Source organism: Lissotriton vulgaris, chromosome 6, assembly GCF_964263255.1.
Source record: "Lissotriton vulgaris chromosome 6, aLisVul1.2, whole genome shotgun sequence".
NCBI lineage: Eukaryota > Metazoa > Chordata > Amphibia > Caudata > Salamandridae > Lissotriton > Lissotriton vulgaris.
The window spans coordinates 514,174,694-514,193,653 of NC_141694.1; the positions used below are offsets into that span (position 1 = coordinate 514,174,694).

The 18,960-nt window shown below is 43.4% G+C and overlaps 1 protein-coding gene across 1 annotated transcript in view; it reads right to left on the reverse strand.

The window, feature by feature from the left end:
• Positions 1-18,960, reverse strand: part of IMPG1 (interphotoreceptor matrix proteoglycan 1) — a 1,383,550-nt gene that overhangs the window by 39,629 nt on the left and 1,324,961 nt on the right. The window contains exon 16 of the mRNA XM_086925652.1: positions 16,930-17,000. Within this exon, the coding sequence (XP_086781778.1) occupies positions 16,973-17,000 (28 nt within the window). The 3' untranslated portion in view covers positions 16,930-16,972. The remainder of the gene's footprint in view (positions 1-16,929; positions 17,001-18,960) is intronic.

The window sequence follows — 18,960 nt, forward strand, 5'->3', positions numbered from 1 at the left end:
GTGTTTTAACCATGATGAAATTGGCTTACGCCCGATTGGCACATTTCATTTACTTTTAACTCCATTGCAAAGTGTTACTACATGAATCCAGGGCCTTTAGATTAAATACAACTAGTGACCCTGCAGTACTCATTGCACCTCCCACTTAAATAGCACTTAAAAACATGTTTCAGGCATGCTATTACAGCCTGTGTTTGACATTTTACTCTGCCATTTTGTCCTGTCAAAATAAACCTTTCGCTAGGCCTGAAGCTTCATTTTTATTACATATAAGTCACCCTAGGGTAGACCTTAAACAGCCCATAGGCAGGGTGTATTGATTTTAAAAGGTAGGACCTGTACTTTTAAGTTTTACATGTCTTGGTGTTGACACTATTCACTATGTTGTTCACTATTGTAAGGTCTACCTTTCTTATAGGATAACATTGAGTTACCATATTATATTTAACACATGATAACTTTTGATTGGGAGGAGATTGGAATGTCATGTTTGGTATCTGAGGAATTGTAATATTAAGCCCTCTTTTATGGCAAAGTCGGATTTTAAGTCACAATTTTGAAAATGCCATAAATAGTGAGTTCAATACCTCTACCGTGGTTGGGCCCAATTTGTCAGCACAACTGGACTACTGAAAATTCCAAACCCTCAAAATTTCCAATACTGACTAATTATTTTGCATGCTAAATTTCTTTCATGAATACTCTGTTCAAAAATAATGATCACCATTTAATTTTCTCCATTAATCATGTCACTTTAAAATTCAACAAACACACAAGCACAATACGAACTAATCATAAATGAACCATACATTGCACCCACCCAGCAAACATGGTCAAAAACAGATCAGAATCATTACATTATACAAGTCATCACCCACGGTGTCTCTGTGACAACTAGGCCTATGGGGAATTTTTGAGTGTCAGACCTAATTGTTCCGAAAAAAAGGCAATACTTTTCTCACGCAAAGCCAGTGAAGGATAAACTCAAAGAAAGAGGCTACCCAGAGCCATTGATACGGTGTTTGGTGGACCCCAAGAGAGACGCTCCTTGCGAAAGGTGAGAAACCCAGGACAGATTCAAGACTTATGACAGGTTCAATGTATAGTTCATGTATGATGTGTTCGTATTGTGCTTCCGTGTATGATGAAATTCAAAGTGGCCTGATTAATGAAGAAAAATAATTATTGAGTGGTCACGAACAAAATTTAATATGCAAAAATAATGTCAGTTTTGACAACTTTGTAGTTTGGAATTAATGGTATGTTGCCATTTTTAGTCCAAACCATTTTGTGCCTGCAGCTTGTTCCTGGGTCTCATGATTCATGATTACGTGTAGTGGGCAGTTGACCTTTGTGTATTCATCTTAGAAAGCATCACAAAGGAGGGTGTGAGAGATGGTAGGATTGGCCATCCTGATTTAAGGGGGTAGGGCCACATTTATATTTCAAATACACTTGCCCAGCACACACAAAGTACTTCACAGTAGCCTATTGTGCCCCCAGGGAACTCTAGCCACTTCTATGGGGGGAACCTCAAGAAGCTTCTCCCTCTTCAAAGGGGGCACTAGGTATAAAAATGGGACCCTAAGACCCATTCTTCAGTACACTTCTGGACTTTTGCATACTACAGAATGACGTCCTGTTGCTGGAAGCCTGCCCTGCTTGCTGAAAAGGAACCTGGACCTGCACTCTTCATCCCACGCTGAAGTACCTCCAATGGTCAGCTGTCAGTCCTCTTGTTCAAGCAATAGGGACACAACAGGCCCCGGAGGCCTTTCTGCAACTTCTAAGCTAATCTGCCTCAACAGGACCTGCCAGGACATACAATTTGACCTGCCTGAGTTCCTGATCCTCAAAACGTGACTCATTGTTCCTGAACCACTGTGTTGCATCAGTTGAGCTCCCCTGAAAGAAATTAGGAAATGCATACGTTTGAGCTTTTCACGATCACAAATGGGCCAGTTTGTGCAAAGATCATGCCGTCCTCTCTCAGTGGAGCCCGACTCTTCATGTTACATCTTCCACCAGCAACGGCTGGTAGCACGAGATCTGTACTAAACCCTACAGCATAGACTGCCTGCGGTGACTTCCAATCCAAATATTCAGCAACGACATTTCACAACACCTGGCAAGGAGCTTCATGCTACAGCAACAACCATCCATGACGTCTGGCCTGGTCTTCGCACTACAGCGCCTACTGTCTGTGATGACCTCTCTGCTTATCAGCGCCTCCTCCACCACGGACGGAACTCTTCTTCCTGGACTTTAGGTCACTTTTTCAGAGGATCTAACCTGGTCCCTGTATCCGACTCACGCTCCATCGCAGTCAGATTGAACTTGTCTTTCACCCAGTCTTGCAAGACCAGATAACCGTGAGTAGCGCTTTGTGCCTTAAGGCGCTATACTTACCTGAAATCTTTAATCAAATTCTTGTCATTTTGGTGTCAAATAATGTATTAAATGTTACTACATTGGTGTGGGATTTTTCTTGTGTTGTGCTTTCACTTTATTACTGTTTGTGTTACACCTAAATACTTTATACATGGCCTCTAGTTAAGTCTGACTGCTTTTGTGCCAAGCTACCAGAGGATTAAGCACAGGCTAGCTAACTGACTTTTTTGCAGTTCACACTGACAAGGAATGTGGTTGTTGCTTGAGTAGGGTTTCACCCTCCTCATCCTTATCCAACAACCCAATTTACCACACCAGGTTTGAAAATTGATTTTATTTGCTGCACTAATGTTTCTCAATCATAAATGATGCTTTATGTAGGAAGGAATGGGCTCATAGATTTTAAAGTATGCACGATCATTTCCAGAGAACATTTTCTCATCGAAAAAGGTAGGCCATGAGTTTGTATTGAATTGTGCTAACTATTCTGAACTATGGGGCTTACATATCAAACGTATGAAGAGAAAAAATAAGAACAATAAAACTTGTAACCTTCCTTTTAGCTTGGCTTTCAGCATCATCGGATGCCAATCCATGGTTTGCTCTTCTGACTCATGACTGTGGATTTTTGAAGAGCGTTCCTTTCTTAAACATTCTCCATGCTAAAATCAGTGAACACCAAAATGTTCTAATTATTCTACTGAAGCTCATTTTTAATGTTTATCTGATAATAGTGTTCCTCACCACAGAATCTCTTATTGTAACCAATTTCTTAGTCACACTTACTTCTGTCTCAATCTTTGATTTTCTTTACAGGTTGATCTCACTGATCTTAAAAGCCTAAATGTATCTTACACTGCCCCAAACTGAGGGCCTCAATCATGAACCTGCAAGGTCACTTTCTTTTCTATGGTAAGAGTACTACTACACCCATCTACTGATTGGCAGTTCATAAAGCTTTAAGAAAATGTAAGTTGTACATGGAATTTAAAAAAGCATGATTTATATTCCTCTGACACACTCACAATATAACATGTAAATGGGGAAGATAAGCACAGGTGTTTCTGCATTCTTTTAAGAATGGGGATATAAGACATGTACAGCTTGTACATGTGCTATGCTCTCTACATTCTAACATACCACTGTATGGCAATTTGTTTACAAGAAAGGTAAGTATGTTGCATTCCCTTGTTAGTCAACAGAAACTCCATCAAATACTTTCATTTCTATCTTTAAGAATGGTTTGATCTGTGTGTGTGAGTTAGCATAAGTGCTGCAAGATCTGCATATATATTTATTTATGTTTGGGTACGTGTGATCTATGCATTTATGCGTATGTATATTTTAGACCCGAAAACCTTAAAGTTGACTTCCCCCCAACTTTTTGCCTACCTCCTCCATTTTTCTGATCTTATTTTTGCTAGCTTTAGGACTCTAAGTACTTTACCACTGCTAACCAGTTCTAAAGTACATGTGCTATCGCCCTAACACATGGTAACATTAGCTCATACCCAATTCACATATTTTATTTAATTAGAAGTCCCTAGTAAATTGCACTACATGTGCCCAGGGTCTGTAAACTAAACGCTACTATTGGGCCTGCAGCATTGATTGTGCCACCCACATAAGTAACCCCTTAACCATGCCTGAGGCCTGCCACTGCAGAGCTTGTATGTGCATTTTCGCACTGCCATGTCTACCTGGCAAGTAATCCCTCTTGCCAGGCCTAAGCCTTCCCTTTAATTACATATTAGTCACCTTTAAGGTAGCCCTGGTATAACCCACAGGGCAGGGTGAGTGTATTTAACAGGCAGGATATGTGCTTTTAAACTTTAAAATTTAAAATAACATCTTACAATTAAGTTGGATTTTAAGTTGCAAGTTTAAAAATGCCACTTTTAGAAAGTGGCCATTTCCCTTACTTAAACCATGCTGTGCCCTCTGTCTCTCTCCAATACACGCCGGGGGTGGGTGACAGCTGGGCTTTTGCATTTCCGCCAGACAGCCACTCAGTAAGGGAGCTTAGGTATGCCTGATGGGCCATTCACTTCCTGCTGTCCCATCACCTGACTGATGTGTCTTCCTGGGCTGAATGGGAGGGAAGAGCTTACACTTACACCTGAAAGGGCTGTGCCTGTCCCCACGCAAAGAGCTGCATATTCCCCTGTAGTGAGTCTAGAGCTAGGGCAGGAAGGGCAGGGACATCATGCCCTTCAAAGCTTTTCTTTGAAGTCTCCTCCATTAAAGGCACAACTTAAATATTGAATTTCTGACACCACCAACTCAGTACACTTCTGGACCTGTATTACTCTGCTAGGAAAAACTGCAGTGCTGCTGAAAGGACTGTCACTCTGCTGGACTACTGCTTTGCTGAACTCTGCTTTGCTGTGCTCCTGTCCTGTCTTGCTGAGCTGCCCTGCTGCCTGTTCCCCTGCATGGGTGAGAAGGAATGGACCCGCATCACTTGAACCCAAAGTGACTCCAAGGGCTCATCTGCTTGTGAATTGGTTCTGATAAGTGGTGCCGCCCCAGCCCTGGACTCTTGGAACTGGGCCTAAGGGTTTATTTACTACATTAGAACTGAGGTATCCTCTGCTGAGAGAGCAGAATTGCTGCATCACTGCTGTTGCAGGAACCAGATCGGCACATCGCATTCAGAACCGTGGCATCACACTCGGAACCACGGCTCCAGAACCAAAACATTGCTGACACTGCTTGGAGAAGATTGATGAATCACATCTACAGCATGGAAAAATGTAACACATCTCATTTGGAACCACCGCACTTCTGAACTGATGCATTGCTCATGGACCTGACACATCGCCGCAGTTGCGTGGAGAAATTTGCGAGAAGGATTGAGGTACTTTTACTCAGTGGGCCTTGTGAGGGTCCTGTATCTGCCTGCGCTCCATCGTGGGTGCCCTGACCTCTTGACTTTGTCCCAGACCAGCGTGACCAATTAACTCTTTGAGCGATTTAGCTTCTAATCGCTATACTTGCATTTGATCTTTAAAAAATCATATCTCGGCTTCAACTAGATGAATTTTGGTGGGTTTTGGTCATTTTTTTAAGCATAATCAAGTTTTCTAATCTTGTGTGGAGTCTTTTTGTGGTATTTTCACTGTGTTACTGGTTATAGTGTTGCACAATTACTTTGCACATTGCCTCTTAGGTTAAGCCTGCCTGCTCTGTACCAAGCTACCAGATGGTGAGCACAGGATCGTTTAGGGTGTGTTGTGACCTACCCTGACTATGATTGTGGCCTGTACTTGGACAGGGTGTATACCTCTGGCAACTAGAGACCCAATTTCTAACAGTATACATTTGTGTTTGTGTTCTTTTTATAGGGGCTCTGTGTGTATGCTGGACTATGTAAGTGGCTAGTGTGTGACTGTGGATAGTGGGGTGGGAATGCGGTACATAGTCACACATACACATACTCTCGCTCTCTCTCTCTATGTTTCTCTTCCATTTTTCTCTCTTTCCTTTCATCCCTCCCCGAAGAGGAATTTATACTGATGCTCCTGTGTGTGTGGAGTGGATTACCCTATGTGTGTTAAACCCAGGCTCAGCTACAAATCATCCCTTTGATGCCAATGCATAATACGGAAATCTTTTTCTCCTTTTTTTCCGTCGGCCAGAAACTGTTTTAAACCCTACCTTTTAAAATAGACACATGTCTACTTAAAAAGGGTGCATCTGACATATGTTTGTCATATTGACAGTCAAGGGTTTTAATGAAGAAAAAAAAGCTTTTTCAAAACAATTTGGGTATTTTGCACATTACAGTTTTCAATATTGTACATAATTGGATCAATTTACATAAATAGTTTGAATGGTGGTAAAGCCTAGTCCCACTTTGATATTTTTCCCCACCGTTATCCGCAAGCAATGATAAATTGCATGGATTTTCACAGGACTCCTTAGGATAGTTGAGCTGAACTAAGAGTTTTTCTCCAGCATTAGTGTCATTCATGTGGAATTGCGTAAAACAGAAGTAGAATCCTCATAAAACTCATTGATGTTTTAGAAGAATGGTAGATGAGCATCATAGAAGTTGTAAGTGGTTGTCTAGTTGTGAATGCCTCTCCTATAATGCCCTGCCTATACATGTGTGAATGCGTTAGGTGCTTGCAGCATGCAGCTAATGCACTCACACATGTATAGATCCCCAGAACCTCAGGCTGCCTGTGAAGGTGGAAAATTGTATGAAATGTGTTTCGAATTGTAGACAAGTGGAGTACTACATTGCATTCTTGGGATCCCTTAAAGAATGGTTCTACTCAGAGTGAATTGTGTGGTCAAGTCTCTAAAGGCCTGTAGTAGAGGTCATCGCCCCTTTTCTTGGCCAGAGCGAAGGATGTTGTTGGAGAACTACTATAGGTGAGGACAAGTTCTTGTACTTTTTCTGCTCACTGACCCTTTTGAAATACTTTTAATTTTGTCAGATTATGTAACATTTTGATCCTTCCTTGACATTTCACAATGCATTGGGACGTGCCAACCCACCTGGGAATCCTGGCATTCATTATGCGTCCAATGATTAATGCCCTTCAGATCAAATTACTTTGAGCGGGAAAACAAAATAGTGGTTTGAGTCTGTCACCGTCAATCGGGAGCTCCTCTCGCCTGAACACTGCCATGGTGAAGACCCAGAAAGAGGTCCATAGAGTTGAAACACAGCCAACTTGAGCTTTTGCTGACCAGGAATCAAATGAAATAATTTAGCGCACCCGAAAGAGGGCCAGCATCAATTCTAGGAATTCTCCATCTCCTCAGCAGTCAGCTAATACCAAGTGCAGGTTTTAAAGTAACTCTAACAGTGGGTCTGTCCCAACGAGTCTGTTATATATTTGACTGATTTTCATTAAAAACCAAAACGCTTCAGACATCCAGCCCATTAAAGCAGAGATAACCTGGCGCTGGCCCATTTAATCACTGATCTGTAGGTTCAGCTTGAAAACTACAATTACTGGACACTCACACTGAAGGTAATTGATCCCACTCGTTATTTAGCCAGCTGGTTAATGCATTTATTATCTCTGCCTTGTTGATCAATGCAACATAAACCATCTTCCCTATAATTGGTTTTACCTCTCAAAATAAAAATTTAGAGGTCATAAAGTAAAGAAAATCCATGCTAAGTCTAACTTTAATGCTTGTGAAGCACACGCGAGGGACGTGTAGATCCAATACGATTCAAAAGTGCCATGGAAGTGCATTTTATATTTTTTACTACAATTGTCGTAATTCTTTGCAATTACCCCTTCCTCCGACGAAGTCTGAGAAACGTGCCATAATATCAAATACACCTCTTTCTCAGCCGAAAGGGTGTGGGTTTTCTGTGAGATGGTAGAAAATATCATGAAAAAGCAGAGTTGTCAGAGCGAGTGAAGCAAAGCTTTGATCGATATTTCTTTGTGATTAGCTGTCGTTTAATTTTTTTTATATTACTCCTGCCTTCGCCTCTAGTCCAGATTGTACCATTTACCAAAGACCATGGGGCATATTAGCAAGAACCTCGTTAAAATTATCTCCGTTTTAGCGGCAGGTAACTGCAGCTAAAACGCCGATAATGGGCTTACTAATATGCGTTATAGAATTCCAATAGAAGCCCATGTTAGATGTCCTGCACATCTAACCTGGGCTTCTATTGGAATTCTATAACACATATTACCAAGCCCATTATCGCCGTTTTAGCGGCAGTTTCCTGCCGCTAAAACGGCGATAATTTTTAACGAGGTTCTTGCTAATATGCCCCCATGTATTTCTCTCAATATGAAGTAAATAGATGCATGCCTATCCTATTAAACTACAAATAAATAAATATTCATCGCAAATTGTCAGCACAGATTTGTGCATTTCTTAAAATAAAAGCCAGGTCTGTCCTACTTTCTGAATATTCTGTACAGACTGGCAACAATGCTCCATCTGGCATATTAGCAAGTTACTGATCCCATATTTCTTTCTCTTCAGTTCTTGTCAGCAATAATCTAACCAGCTACTGGCCCACCCACCACCTTTTCCTGCAGTGAAGAGTGTCTGTCAGGCTGAGCAAAGATCAGCCTGACAGACAATCTTCTTGTTCAGATCAAGAATCCAGGCACTTTACTTGCGATAAATGCAAAGGCGCCACTCTGCCAGGTTCAAGATAACAAAACCCTATTGGCGTAACCTACACAGCCCTGCAAAGCGCCTAGAGAACCTCCTCCAAATGATGGAGAGGAGCATCGCTGATAGCTTCGGACTTTGGTGCTTTAGTTTTAAGCCCAGCTGTGCACATGACTTCGTGCCTATCACAGACGCTTCTTCAGAGTGGGGTGGGATCAGAAAGTCTCACTGACCCCATCACACTCTGTGACGAGTCAGAGACTGCGGCTTCCTCTCATTGGCTGAATAAAGGTCAGCAAAAGAGAAGAGGAGTTCTCCTGGAACCTCAAAGGCTTCCTTTCCACTACCGGTTCATAATGCTTCAAGGTATTTGCCATGCTGAAAACTGGTTCAGCAGGACCTTGTGGAGAAGGTATCTGGCCTTGTAGATACCTGCTCAGTTATAAATTCCAGCTTTGTCCGGTGAAGGGATTTGTCTTTCAAAAACGTGACCAAATCCAAAGGTAAATCCTTAGACACCGGTAAGGTGGCAGATTTTTTTGACCAACAAAGTGACCTTGACAGCTACAGAATACAGATTTATCTTACTTTGAGACACCAAACCCTGTGGTTTCAGCTGGAGCTCGATGATCAATCAATCAGGGGTTGGTAGAGTTAACTACTCACGTGAAAGGGTCTCAGGGCGCTATAGGGGGGGAAGGGCAAAGCTCCAGGAAGTTCACAGTGATTCATCAAAGAGCGAGGTCTTGAGGTCCTTCATGAACTTGGAGAGTGTTGGTGTCTGTCGGAGGTGAAGAAGGAGGACGTTCCATGCCTTGGCCGCGAGGAAGGAGAAGGAACAACCGCCTGTTCTGGGCTTCTTGATGCGTGACACCGTAGCAAGGGAGAACTGGGCTGAGGGGAGGGATCTTTGGGGTGCGTGGAATGAGAGGCTGTGGTTTAGGTAGGCAGGTCCGGTGTTGTGGAAGGCTTTGTGGGCGTGGTGAGAGGTATGAATGTGATTCTCTTTTCGATGGGGAGCCAATGCAGTGTCCGCAGGTGTTGGGTGATGTGGCAGTGGCGCGGTAGGTTGAGGACTAGTCTAGCGGAGGCGTTCTGGACGTTCTGGAGTTTGCTGGTGAGGTTCTTGTTGCATAGAGGGTGTTGCCATAGTCCAGTCTGCTGCTGATTAGGGTGTGGGTGAAGGTTTTCCTGTGCTCAAGGGGGATCCAGTTGATGGTCTTTTGTAAGAGATGGAGGATGTGAAAACAGGAGAAGGAGACAGCATTGATTTGGCGGTATATTTTGAGTTCGGAGTCCAGGATGATTCTAAGGTTGCATGCTTGGTCAGTGGGGAGGGTGGGTTTCCGAGGGCGGGGGGACGGGGGGCCACCAGGTGTCGTTCCAGGCGTTGGGGTGTGGGCCCATGATGAGTATTTCGGTTTTGTTCGTGTTGAGTTGTAGGCAGCTGTTCTTGATCCACCTCCTTAAGTTTGGAGATGTAGGGTACATCGGAGAGGATGAGTTGAGTGTTGTCAGCATAGGATACAATGTTGATTTTGTGGGTCTAATGATGGGTGCGAGCAGGGCGATGTAGACGTTGAACAGGGTGAGGCTGATGGAGGATCCTTGGGGGACTCCGCAGGTGGTCGGTCTAGGATCCAAGAGGAAGGGTGGGAGTCTGACCTGCTGCGTTCTGCCGGATAGGAATCAGCAGATCCAGTTGAGGGCCTTGTTTTGGATTCCTGCCTCGTGTAGGCTGTGGGCTAGGGTGCATTGAGAGACTGTGTAGATGAGTGCCACTATCTCTCCTCTGTCGAGGAGGGAGCAGATGCCATCTGTCACGGCAAGGAGGGCAGTTTTTTCCTGTGGTTTTTCCTGAAACCAGATTGGGAGGAGTTGAGAATGTTGTTTTCTTCTAGGAGGGTGGCGAGCTGGCTGTTGACAGCATCTTTAATTATATTCACTGGGTACGGAAGTAAGGAGATCGGTCTGCAGTTTTTGAGGTCGGTGGGGTCCGCAAATGTTTTCTGGAGAGGGGCAGTGCTTAATTTGAGCAAGTGGTTTCTGCTGCTTGGCACCGGCACTTAACTGTCAGCACCGGGACATTTGACAGACTGCCACATGGTGGTGCTGTATATCTCATTTAGAGATCAGGGTGCGAACAGTTGTTTATTCGTTCAATATAATGTAAAAATGACTAATACTTGCTGCCCAAACTATTCCGTTAGCATTGGGGCCATGGAATAGTCTGAATTGTCACACTTGTAGCAGTGTAAGGATTAGAAATTACATTGGTACTGTCATTGACAGTGCTGGTAAGAGCAGTAGGTGTCCAAAGCTGCAGTTGCCTCTTATCCAGGGCTCTGGCACTTATTTTTTTACAAATAAAGCACTGTCAGAGGGTTAATCTCGGCGTGTTTCCAGTCATCTATGAAGGAGGTGGTCTCAAAGGAGCGGTTGATGATTTGTTGAAGCTCGGAGCGAGGATGTCAGTGGCTCTGTGGTAGAAGTGGTGGGGGAGGAAGTCCGTGGGGCCCCTGCGTGGGTTACCTTCATAGTCTTCAGGGTGTTTTAGATGGTGAGGGCGGGTGTGAGTAGGTTTCTCGTGTAGGTTGTTGTTGAACTTGTCATAGATGGTCTTGATCTTTTGGTGGAAGAAGGTGTTGAGTCTGTCGTAGAGGACCTGGGAGGGGGGATGTTGGTTGTCTCGCTGTTGGGTTGGGCGAACTCTTTGATGATGCCAAAGAGTTCCTTACTGTTGTGTGCATGGGTGGAGATTATGTCCCGGAATGCTTTCTCCCTTGTGTATCTGATGAGCTTGTGGTGGGCGGAGGTGGCTGCTTTGAAGTTGCCAAGGTCTGTTATGGTTTTGGAGTTTGTCCATATCTTTTCAAGGCATCTGCAGGTTTGTCTTTCTTCTTGGAGTTCAGTGGAGAACCATCTGGCTTTCTTGGCCTGTGGGTTGATAGTTTTCTTGAGGGGGCAAAGGTGTTGGTGCAGTCGGTGATCCAATTGTGCAGGGTTTGGGCGGCGGTGGTTGGGTCTTCGTTGCGGTGGGAGCAGAGCTGCTGAGGGAGGCAGTAAGCTGGTCGTCGAAGAACTTCTTCCAGTTCCTGCGCTGGAGCTGGTGTGGGTGTTTGAGGGTGATGTTCGTTTTGAAGATGAAGTGGACGCAGTGGGGTCGGTCTATGGGAGTTCTGAGGTCTGGCTGAAGGAGATGGAGTTTCCTGTTGTGAAGATGGGGTCAAGGGTGTGTCCTGCTGAGTGCGTGGTGTCTGGTACGATCTTTTTGAGTCTGATGTTGAGGAGGTTGTCCAGGAGGGAGGAGGAGTTGGGGTCTTGGAGGTTGTCGAGGTAGAAGTTGAGGTCTCCCAGCAAGGTGTAATTGTGGAGGTGATGGAGTTGGAGAAAGGTGCATGGGATCTGGGGGGTCTGTAGATGAGGGTGCCTCAAAGGGTGATGGTCAGGTTGGTCTGTATCTTGAAGTGAAGGTGTTCCTTCAGGTCTGTGGGGCCGTTGGTGTGGGTGATTAGTCAGAGGTTGGATTTGTGAGCAATGGCGATGCCTCCTCCGAGGTGGTTGGTGCGGTCCTGACTTTGAGGCACCTTTATTGGCCATAACCTTGGACCTTTAACTGCTGAACGGTATTGCATTCCACTTCAGATACCAAGCCAAATGGCAAAAACTATGACCTGAAAGACCCGCTTAGGGTATCTAACAGAGCTCCATTGTGGTCAGTCTAAAATCAAGGCTAGGTCCTGGTAAAAAATGAACAGTGAATTCTGATATGCTTTTTACTGTTTCTTCTACTTTTTACCCTAAAACCTGTAACTATTTTATCTCCTGATCCCCGTGGCCGCTTGAGCATGTGACTTTTATCCCTGAAAGAGAACTGCTAGACCGCTATCTGTCCCACCATCCCACTGGACGTGCCTGGCTCTACCCTTCCTCGTCCACGGCACAACGGTGCTAATCACCGCGCCGGACCGGGGCAGGAAGGAGGGAAATTGAGCCCAAGCCTCAGGTAGGAACAAGGAAGACCCTTACAATGTAAAATAACAAGAGGGTTGGCGTACAACAAGCCCCCAAGTCAGGTTATTTTTATATACAAGTGAAAATAAAACACAATAGCCACACTGCTCACACAGTTAGGATACAGTCTCCCTCAAAATAATAAGTTAGGCGCAATGCACAGTAGCTCGAGGGCTCTGCCACCGCCCACTCACCACAGCGCGGCGGCTAATCAGGCGTCTTTTATCCCTGAAAGAGAACCGCTAGACCGCTAACCGGCCCACCAGCCCACCGGAAGTGCCTGACTCTACCCTTCCTCGCCCTCCGCACAACGGTGCTAATCACCACGTCGGACCGGGGTGGGAAGTAGGCAAATTGAGCCCAAGCCTCAGGTAGGTACAGGGAAGACCCTTACTATGTACAATAACAAGAGGATTGGCGTAGAACAAGCCCCCAAGTCAGGTTATTTTTATATACAAGGGAAAATAAAACACGAGTAGCCACACTGCCCTTTCAGTTAGGATACAGTCTCCCTCAAAATAAAAAGTTAGGCGCAATGCACAGCAGCTCAAGGGCTCTGCCACCGCCCACTCACCACTATTATTATTATTATTATTATTATTATAGTTGCCTTCAACTTCAAGTACAGAAAGGCATTTCATTTTCACTTGTGTGCTATGGAGAGACCCAGAAGTCTTCTCAGTATGTTAAGTTTATTTTTTCAATTGAATTTGATATCTTTTTGAGCAAATGTAAGTGGTTCTTGCAGTGGTGCTTATGTTTATTAGTGCCTCTGCAGTTTTTTTGCTGGGGTGCATGAACCACCGATTATAGTGAGCAATGCCATCACTGCTGCAGAAGTACACTAAAGGAGTGAGTAAGAATAGATGTAGTACGAATCAAGGGAGAGGGGAGAGAACAGTACTACAAATCAAAGCAAGAGAAAAAGAAAAGGAGTCTGAGAAAGAAGAGTGAAGATGGAGGATAGAGAAAAAGAATGAGACAAAAGAAAGAAGTGAAAGTAAGAAGGCGATCTCATAAAAAGAGGAAATCGAGTGAAAAAGCACCATATAGGAGAAAGAGAAAAAGTGGATGGAGGGTAGACAGATCAACTGAGAATACAGGGGAGAGAATAAAAGTTAAGAGGGAAAAGTGGGCAGAGAGGACTGTGCAAGAAAGGAGAATGGATGGAACGAATCACATGAAATAAGGATGCAGGGGAGAGAAAGAAAGAGAAGGATGAAAAGCAAACAGTGAGAGACGTATGAGAAAGGAAGAGTGGATGAAAGGCGAGAAAAGAGCACAAGTGAGAGAATAGGATGAAGGAAAATCATACAGAAAGAGTGGGGAGACCTACACTAGCTTCAGTCACCCAGCTGGTTCTGGTAAGCGAATATGCTGATCTCACAGGTTTTCATTTATGCTAATTACCTGAAGGTGCACTCTGTAAAGCACTGCTCCTTTATCCTGCACCTATGTTTGAATCATCACCTTGCAATGCTAGGACAGAAGCAATGGGCAAGATTACCACGTACTTAGTGATTGTGCTGACCCCAAAGAGAACAGCACTGTTTTTCTCTTGCCTGCTGAACATTGCACCCCTCTCGTTTTGTCACCATATTGAATAAATTATTTATAGCATTTCAAAGGGTAGGGGACACAAACTCAAGCTGTCTTTCAAAAACACCATTCTATTTTTGGTTCAGAACCTCGCTTTTAAAAATTCTGGCTTATCTTAATGGAAGAAAGGCTTCAGATAGCGCCCTTAAATGAGCAATTAAAAGATGTAGATCTCTGTTATGGACATTTCCAGACCATTACATTACCATTAATATTATTCGGTCTCAATGCGTTTCATTGAACATATGTAGCTCTCAGTACAGAAACGTTTGGGGACCCAGACTTAGAGTTTCTTGTTGCTCAAATTGGTGTAGTTTCTCTTATTTATATGTTTCCCTCATCGTCATTTCTTGATTTTGGTCACGAGAAAGTGTCACTCATAGTTTTTGAATGTCACTCATAATTACACTGAAATTATGAAAGTTACACATAAGCAGTCTGAAACCTTGGCAGCTATGTGTAGCGAATTTTCATTTTTGCTCTTGTCTTTATTTAATCAGTTGGAGGCATCCTCAATTTTATTCTAGTAAATACAATGCCCACACCTAGCCACCTAAAATTTAACATATAGCAGCTAGCGTGCACATCTTGTTTAGTATCACGGTCCAACAGGGGTGTGCATGTAGATCATTTTCATCAAAATGCCAACTACTGTTGAATGTAGGCTATATCTGTTTGAACATAGATCACCATTTATAGGCATCTGTCATCAAATCAGGTAGAAATGCTGAGTGGATCTGTTAATGTTGGCATCTTAGGGCCTGATTATAATCCTGACACACAGGGTTACTTCATCACAAACGTGATGGATATGCCGTCCGCTGTATTACCAGTTCCACAGGATATAATGGAGTTGTAATATGGTGGATGGGATATCTGTCACGTTTGTGACGGAGTAACCCTGTAAGCCAAAATCGTAATCAGGACCAAACTGCCTGATTCATCAAAGACCCGTTTTGCGAGTCTGTAATAGCGATTCATAAGGAATCGCTATTACAGACTCGCAAAACGGGATTCATGTAGGAATCGCAAAATAAATTGCGATTCCTACACATTCTTTATTTGCGATTAGCAAATTGCTAATCGCAAAAAAGGAATAACTCCCCATTCATTCCTATGGGCCTAAAGGCCTAAAGGCCCATAGGAATGAATGGGGAGTTATTCCTTATTTGCGATAGCAGGCCCATAGGAATGATTGGGGAGTTATTCCTTATTTGCGATTAGCAATTTGCTAATCGCAAATAAGGATGCGATTTCAATGGTGCTAGGGGTGTCCAAAGGACCCCTGTAGCACCCCTGAAAGGTAATCTACATTGGTGTTGCGCACACACATGTCCAAAGGACATGTGTGTGTGCAACATGCAACTTAGAAAAATGCTTTTAAATGCATTTTTCTAAGTTTTCACTATTTACCACGAGGTTTGACCTCGCTGTAAATAGCAGCCCGAAATTGCGATTTCGCAATTTAGAAATGGATGATGAATTGCATTTAAGGAATCTCAAATAGAGATTCCTTAAATGTAATTCCTCGCAAATTAGCGAATTCACTTTTATCGATTTTTGCATTTGGGATGATGAATCCCAAATGCAATAATTGCGCTCGCAAAGGGCCAGATTCTGAGAATTTGGCCCTTTGCGAGCGCAATTAAGCTTCAGGAATCTGGCCGTTAGTCTCTTAGGACCAAATGTATTAACCACATGCGTGTGGCGGTTATTTTTGCGCTGTGCGGCTTTTTTCTAAAAGCCGCGTTACATGACGAGCTCAACTCGTCATCCGCACACGATCACAGTGGCTGATGACGAGCTGAGCTCGTCATCAGCAGCGAAGGGGTTAAACATTTTTGCAGTCGAAAACGAGTGATCGGTCCGTTTCACACAGCAAAAATGCTTTACATATTTATGAAACACAGATTGAGATTCCGTAACACGTTACCGAATCTCAATTTGTGTTTGCGATTCGGTATTTGGAAAGGCTATGTTTAGGCCGTCCCTTCCAAATACCAATCAGAATGAGATGCATGAATATTTTGCGACCGAATTACGGTTACAAAACATTCATATTTTACCTACTTCTTAAAGGAGGAGGTAACCCATTCGCAACTGGGAAGGAGTCCCCAAGGGGCCCCTTCACCTTTGAGAATGGAAAAAAAATATTTTTAAGAGCAGGCATTGGTCCCACTGTGAAGATTCATTTTTTCTTTTTAAATGCATCCCGTTTTCCTTGAAGGTTCAAGGTTGTGACCTACCTCATTAACATGCACGAGTTAAGCCTATTTGCGAACTATTAGTAATCACTAATAAAAATCAAAAGAGATTCATACATTAGAAATAGTGTTTATCTAATTGTGATTCGGAAATCACAATTAGGTAATTGCTACTTGAAATAATGATACATGTGGTCCTTAGACCTTTGTAAAAAGGATGTAAATAGGCCATGGATGAGAATCATCTTCAACAAGTTGCTTTTGATTCAACAGGAAAAGTAAAATTAATTATGGTTCCAGCACTGAAGTAATCTGTAGCATTGCCCAATGGGACTCTCTTGTTTCATTTTCTTCAAACATGCTTTGCCCTGACTTCAAATAAAGAGGTTCCAATGACAGTCTTATTTAGATCAGGCATGTAAATCTCAGCTTGTTTGGGCTTATTAGATATCGCTCCATCAAAGATGGAAGGGAGTTGAGTCCAGTGACTGGCTAATATGCGGTCCCTGCAGGCATTTGTAGTTGTGTTCAAGACTGCACATTGCCGTCTCCAGTTTTAACTCAGTCGATAGAAATAATACAGAGAAATATGGAATATGGCGAAACACACCTTGTTGCTGTCTGGATGAAGCTGTCACTCCATAATTCGGACATTAACTTGAATGATACTCCTCGGGTGACCTATGGCATAAAAGAGAAAATGGTAAGGAAACAAACTGACACGTTAATTTTCAAAGGGCATCAGCAGACAAAACCCCAGGTCATGCACGACGCAAATCTCAGGAGAACTGTGCTTAGTTGATGGTCATTTGCAAGGCTTTGATTGCTTTCCACTGATCATTCTGAAACAACTGCTTTGATGTGTCTGGACACACAACAATGGAGTCAGCCAGTGGTAACGGAAAATGATGCCCCCCACCCCCACCCCAGAATGTCATCAGGGACCCCGGCGTCTCCCAGATCGCACAGACCTTCATTGATCTTGGGCTCAATAGGAACTCCCTGAACGGTTGGGCTCCCCCCTACGCTGCTGGGACCTGCTTAGGAAAGCAGAGTGGCTTTCCCAAGCATTTCACCATTACTAGGGCCACCAGAATTATGTGGCAGGTGAGGGCCAAATTATGCAGCAGCTTTGAATGCGGCAAGAAAAGGCAAAATATCCGGCATAATGTGGCACATTAGGTAATTGTATTACTTAATGACTTCATTTTAAAACTTGATAACACTATCTGGACATTGGTTGCACCTCATTAGTACAAGTTTAACACCTAACTACAGCAATAAGCAACAGAAAGGTGACCAGTCCCGCTTTGGAAAGGGCCTTGCATTGCGCGGCAGCACGTGTTGTTGCATTTTTTTTAATAACTGTTTAACCGTTTGACCTAGAAAAAAATGTTTTAAAAAAACAAATCTGCAGGTTATGCGACAGATGATGGTTATATGGCAAATGCAGCAAATCTATAATTACGTGAAAATTGCTGCAGACGCACAATTGCCTAATTTCAGTGGCCCTGATTATTTCTTATTCCAGGACATTGAACGCGTTCTGCAAGGCATGCAATGGCATCGCTTAGGGTGAGGGGCCCCCTCCAAAACAAGAAACGCTGGTGGCCTCCCTGCACCACACGGGCTGTGGAGGCCTCGGTTATGCCCCTGGAGTCCCCAATTTAATTTCTTTTTAACTAGGAATGTTGTGCAAAGACATAAATAGCATAATTTTCACTTTCAGTCAAGATGTTTAAAACAAAAAATGTAATGTTGGTATGAGCTACTGATAAATGGTTACTCAGCATAGGCTCAGCAACGTCAGAGGCAAAAAAAGAGTTATTCATCAGAAACTTGACACTTTCTACAGACAAGCTTTTTGTGGTTTGCACAATCTTTGCCTTACGCAACGAGCAACTATTTTAAAGTTAGTATTTTAGTATAAACTAAATCATCAATACGTGTATTAGAAAAGAGTACAAGTTGGATTGGTTGTGCAGTTAGTACATAAGTATGTTGATGTTAGAGGTTGGTGAAAAGATATTTTAAGGTGCAGGAGCATTCTGGATCCTTGGTTTACCTCTGTGCACAGAAGTGTGCATCGTCACTGTTGTAGATTGAGTAAGTGGGGCATGGAGCACTGGCACAGGAGCCTGCATTGCGAGACATGCTGCAATGCATGGAGTCTTCACCGTCAAACACAGGATTATCTCTTGCCGCATACTGCAGGTAGCGGATCTCGGTTATTCTTCTAGGACACAGAACATTGGAGCTTTTAATGAGGTTTACTGGTCCTTATTTGGTAAAACAATAAACTTGAGATAAGTGAATCTGAGGAAACTGCGGACTGCTTACTCCACACTGTGGCGCATTTTGCACTGTTGATGCAGCTTGACTGCAGCCTGGAGTAGTAGAAAACCCAGGAGCAGGCAGCCGAGGGCAAAGACCATGTAAATGATGAGGTTTATAGTTTCTGGTGCAAACTTGACACATCGCGCTCCTCGGTACAACCAATTTCTACTAACAGGGCATCTAAAACATTAGGAGGAAAGGAAAACTAAATCAGACTCAAAACTCTGCACATTAAACCACTGTAGACAAACACTGGGGAGTATTGGAGTTTTAATTACTTAAGGCAAATTCCTCTTATCCCAGT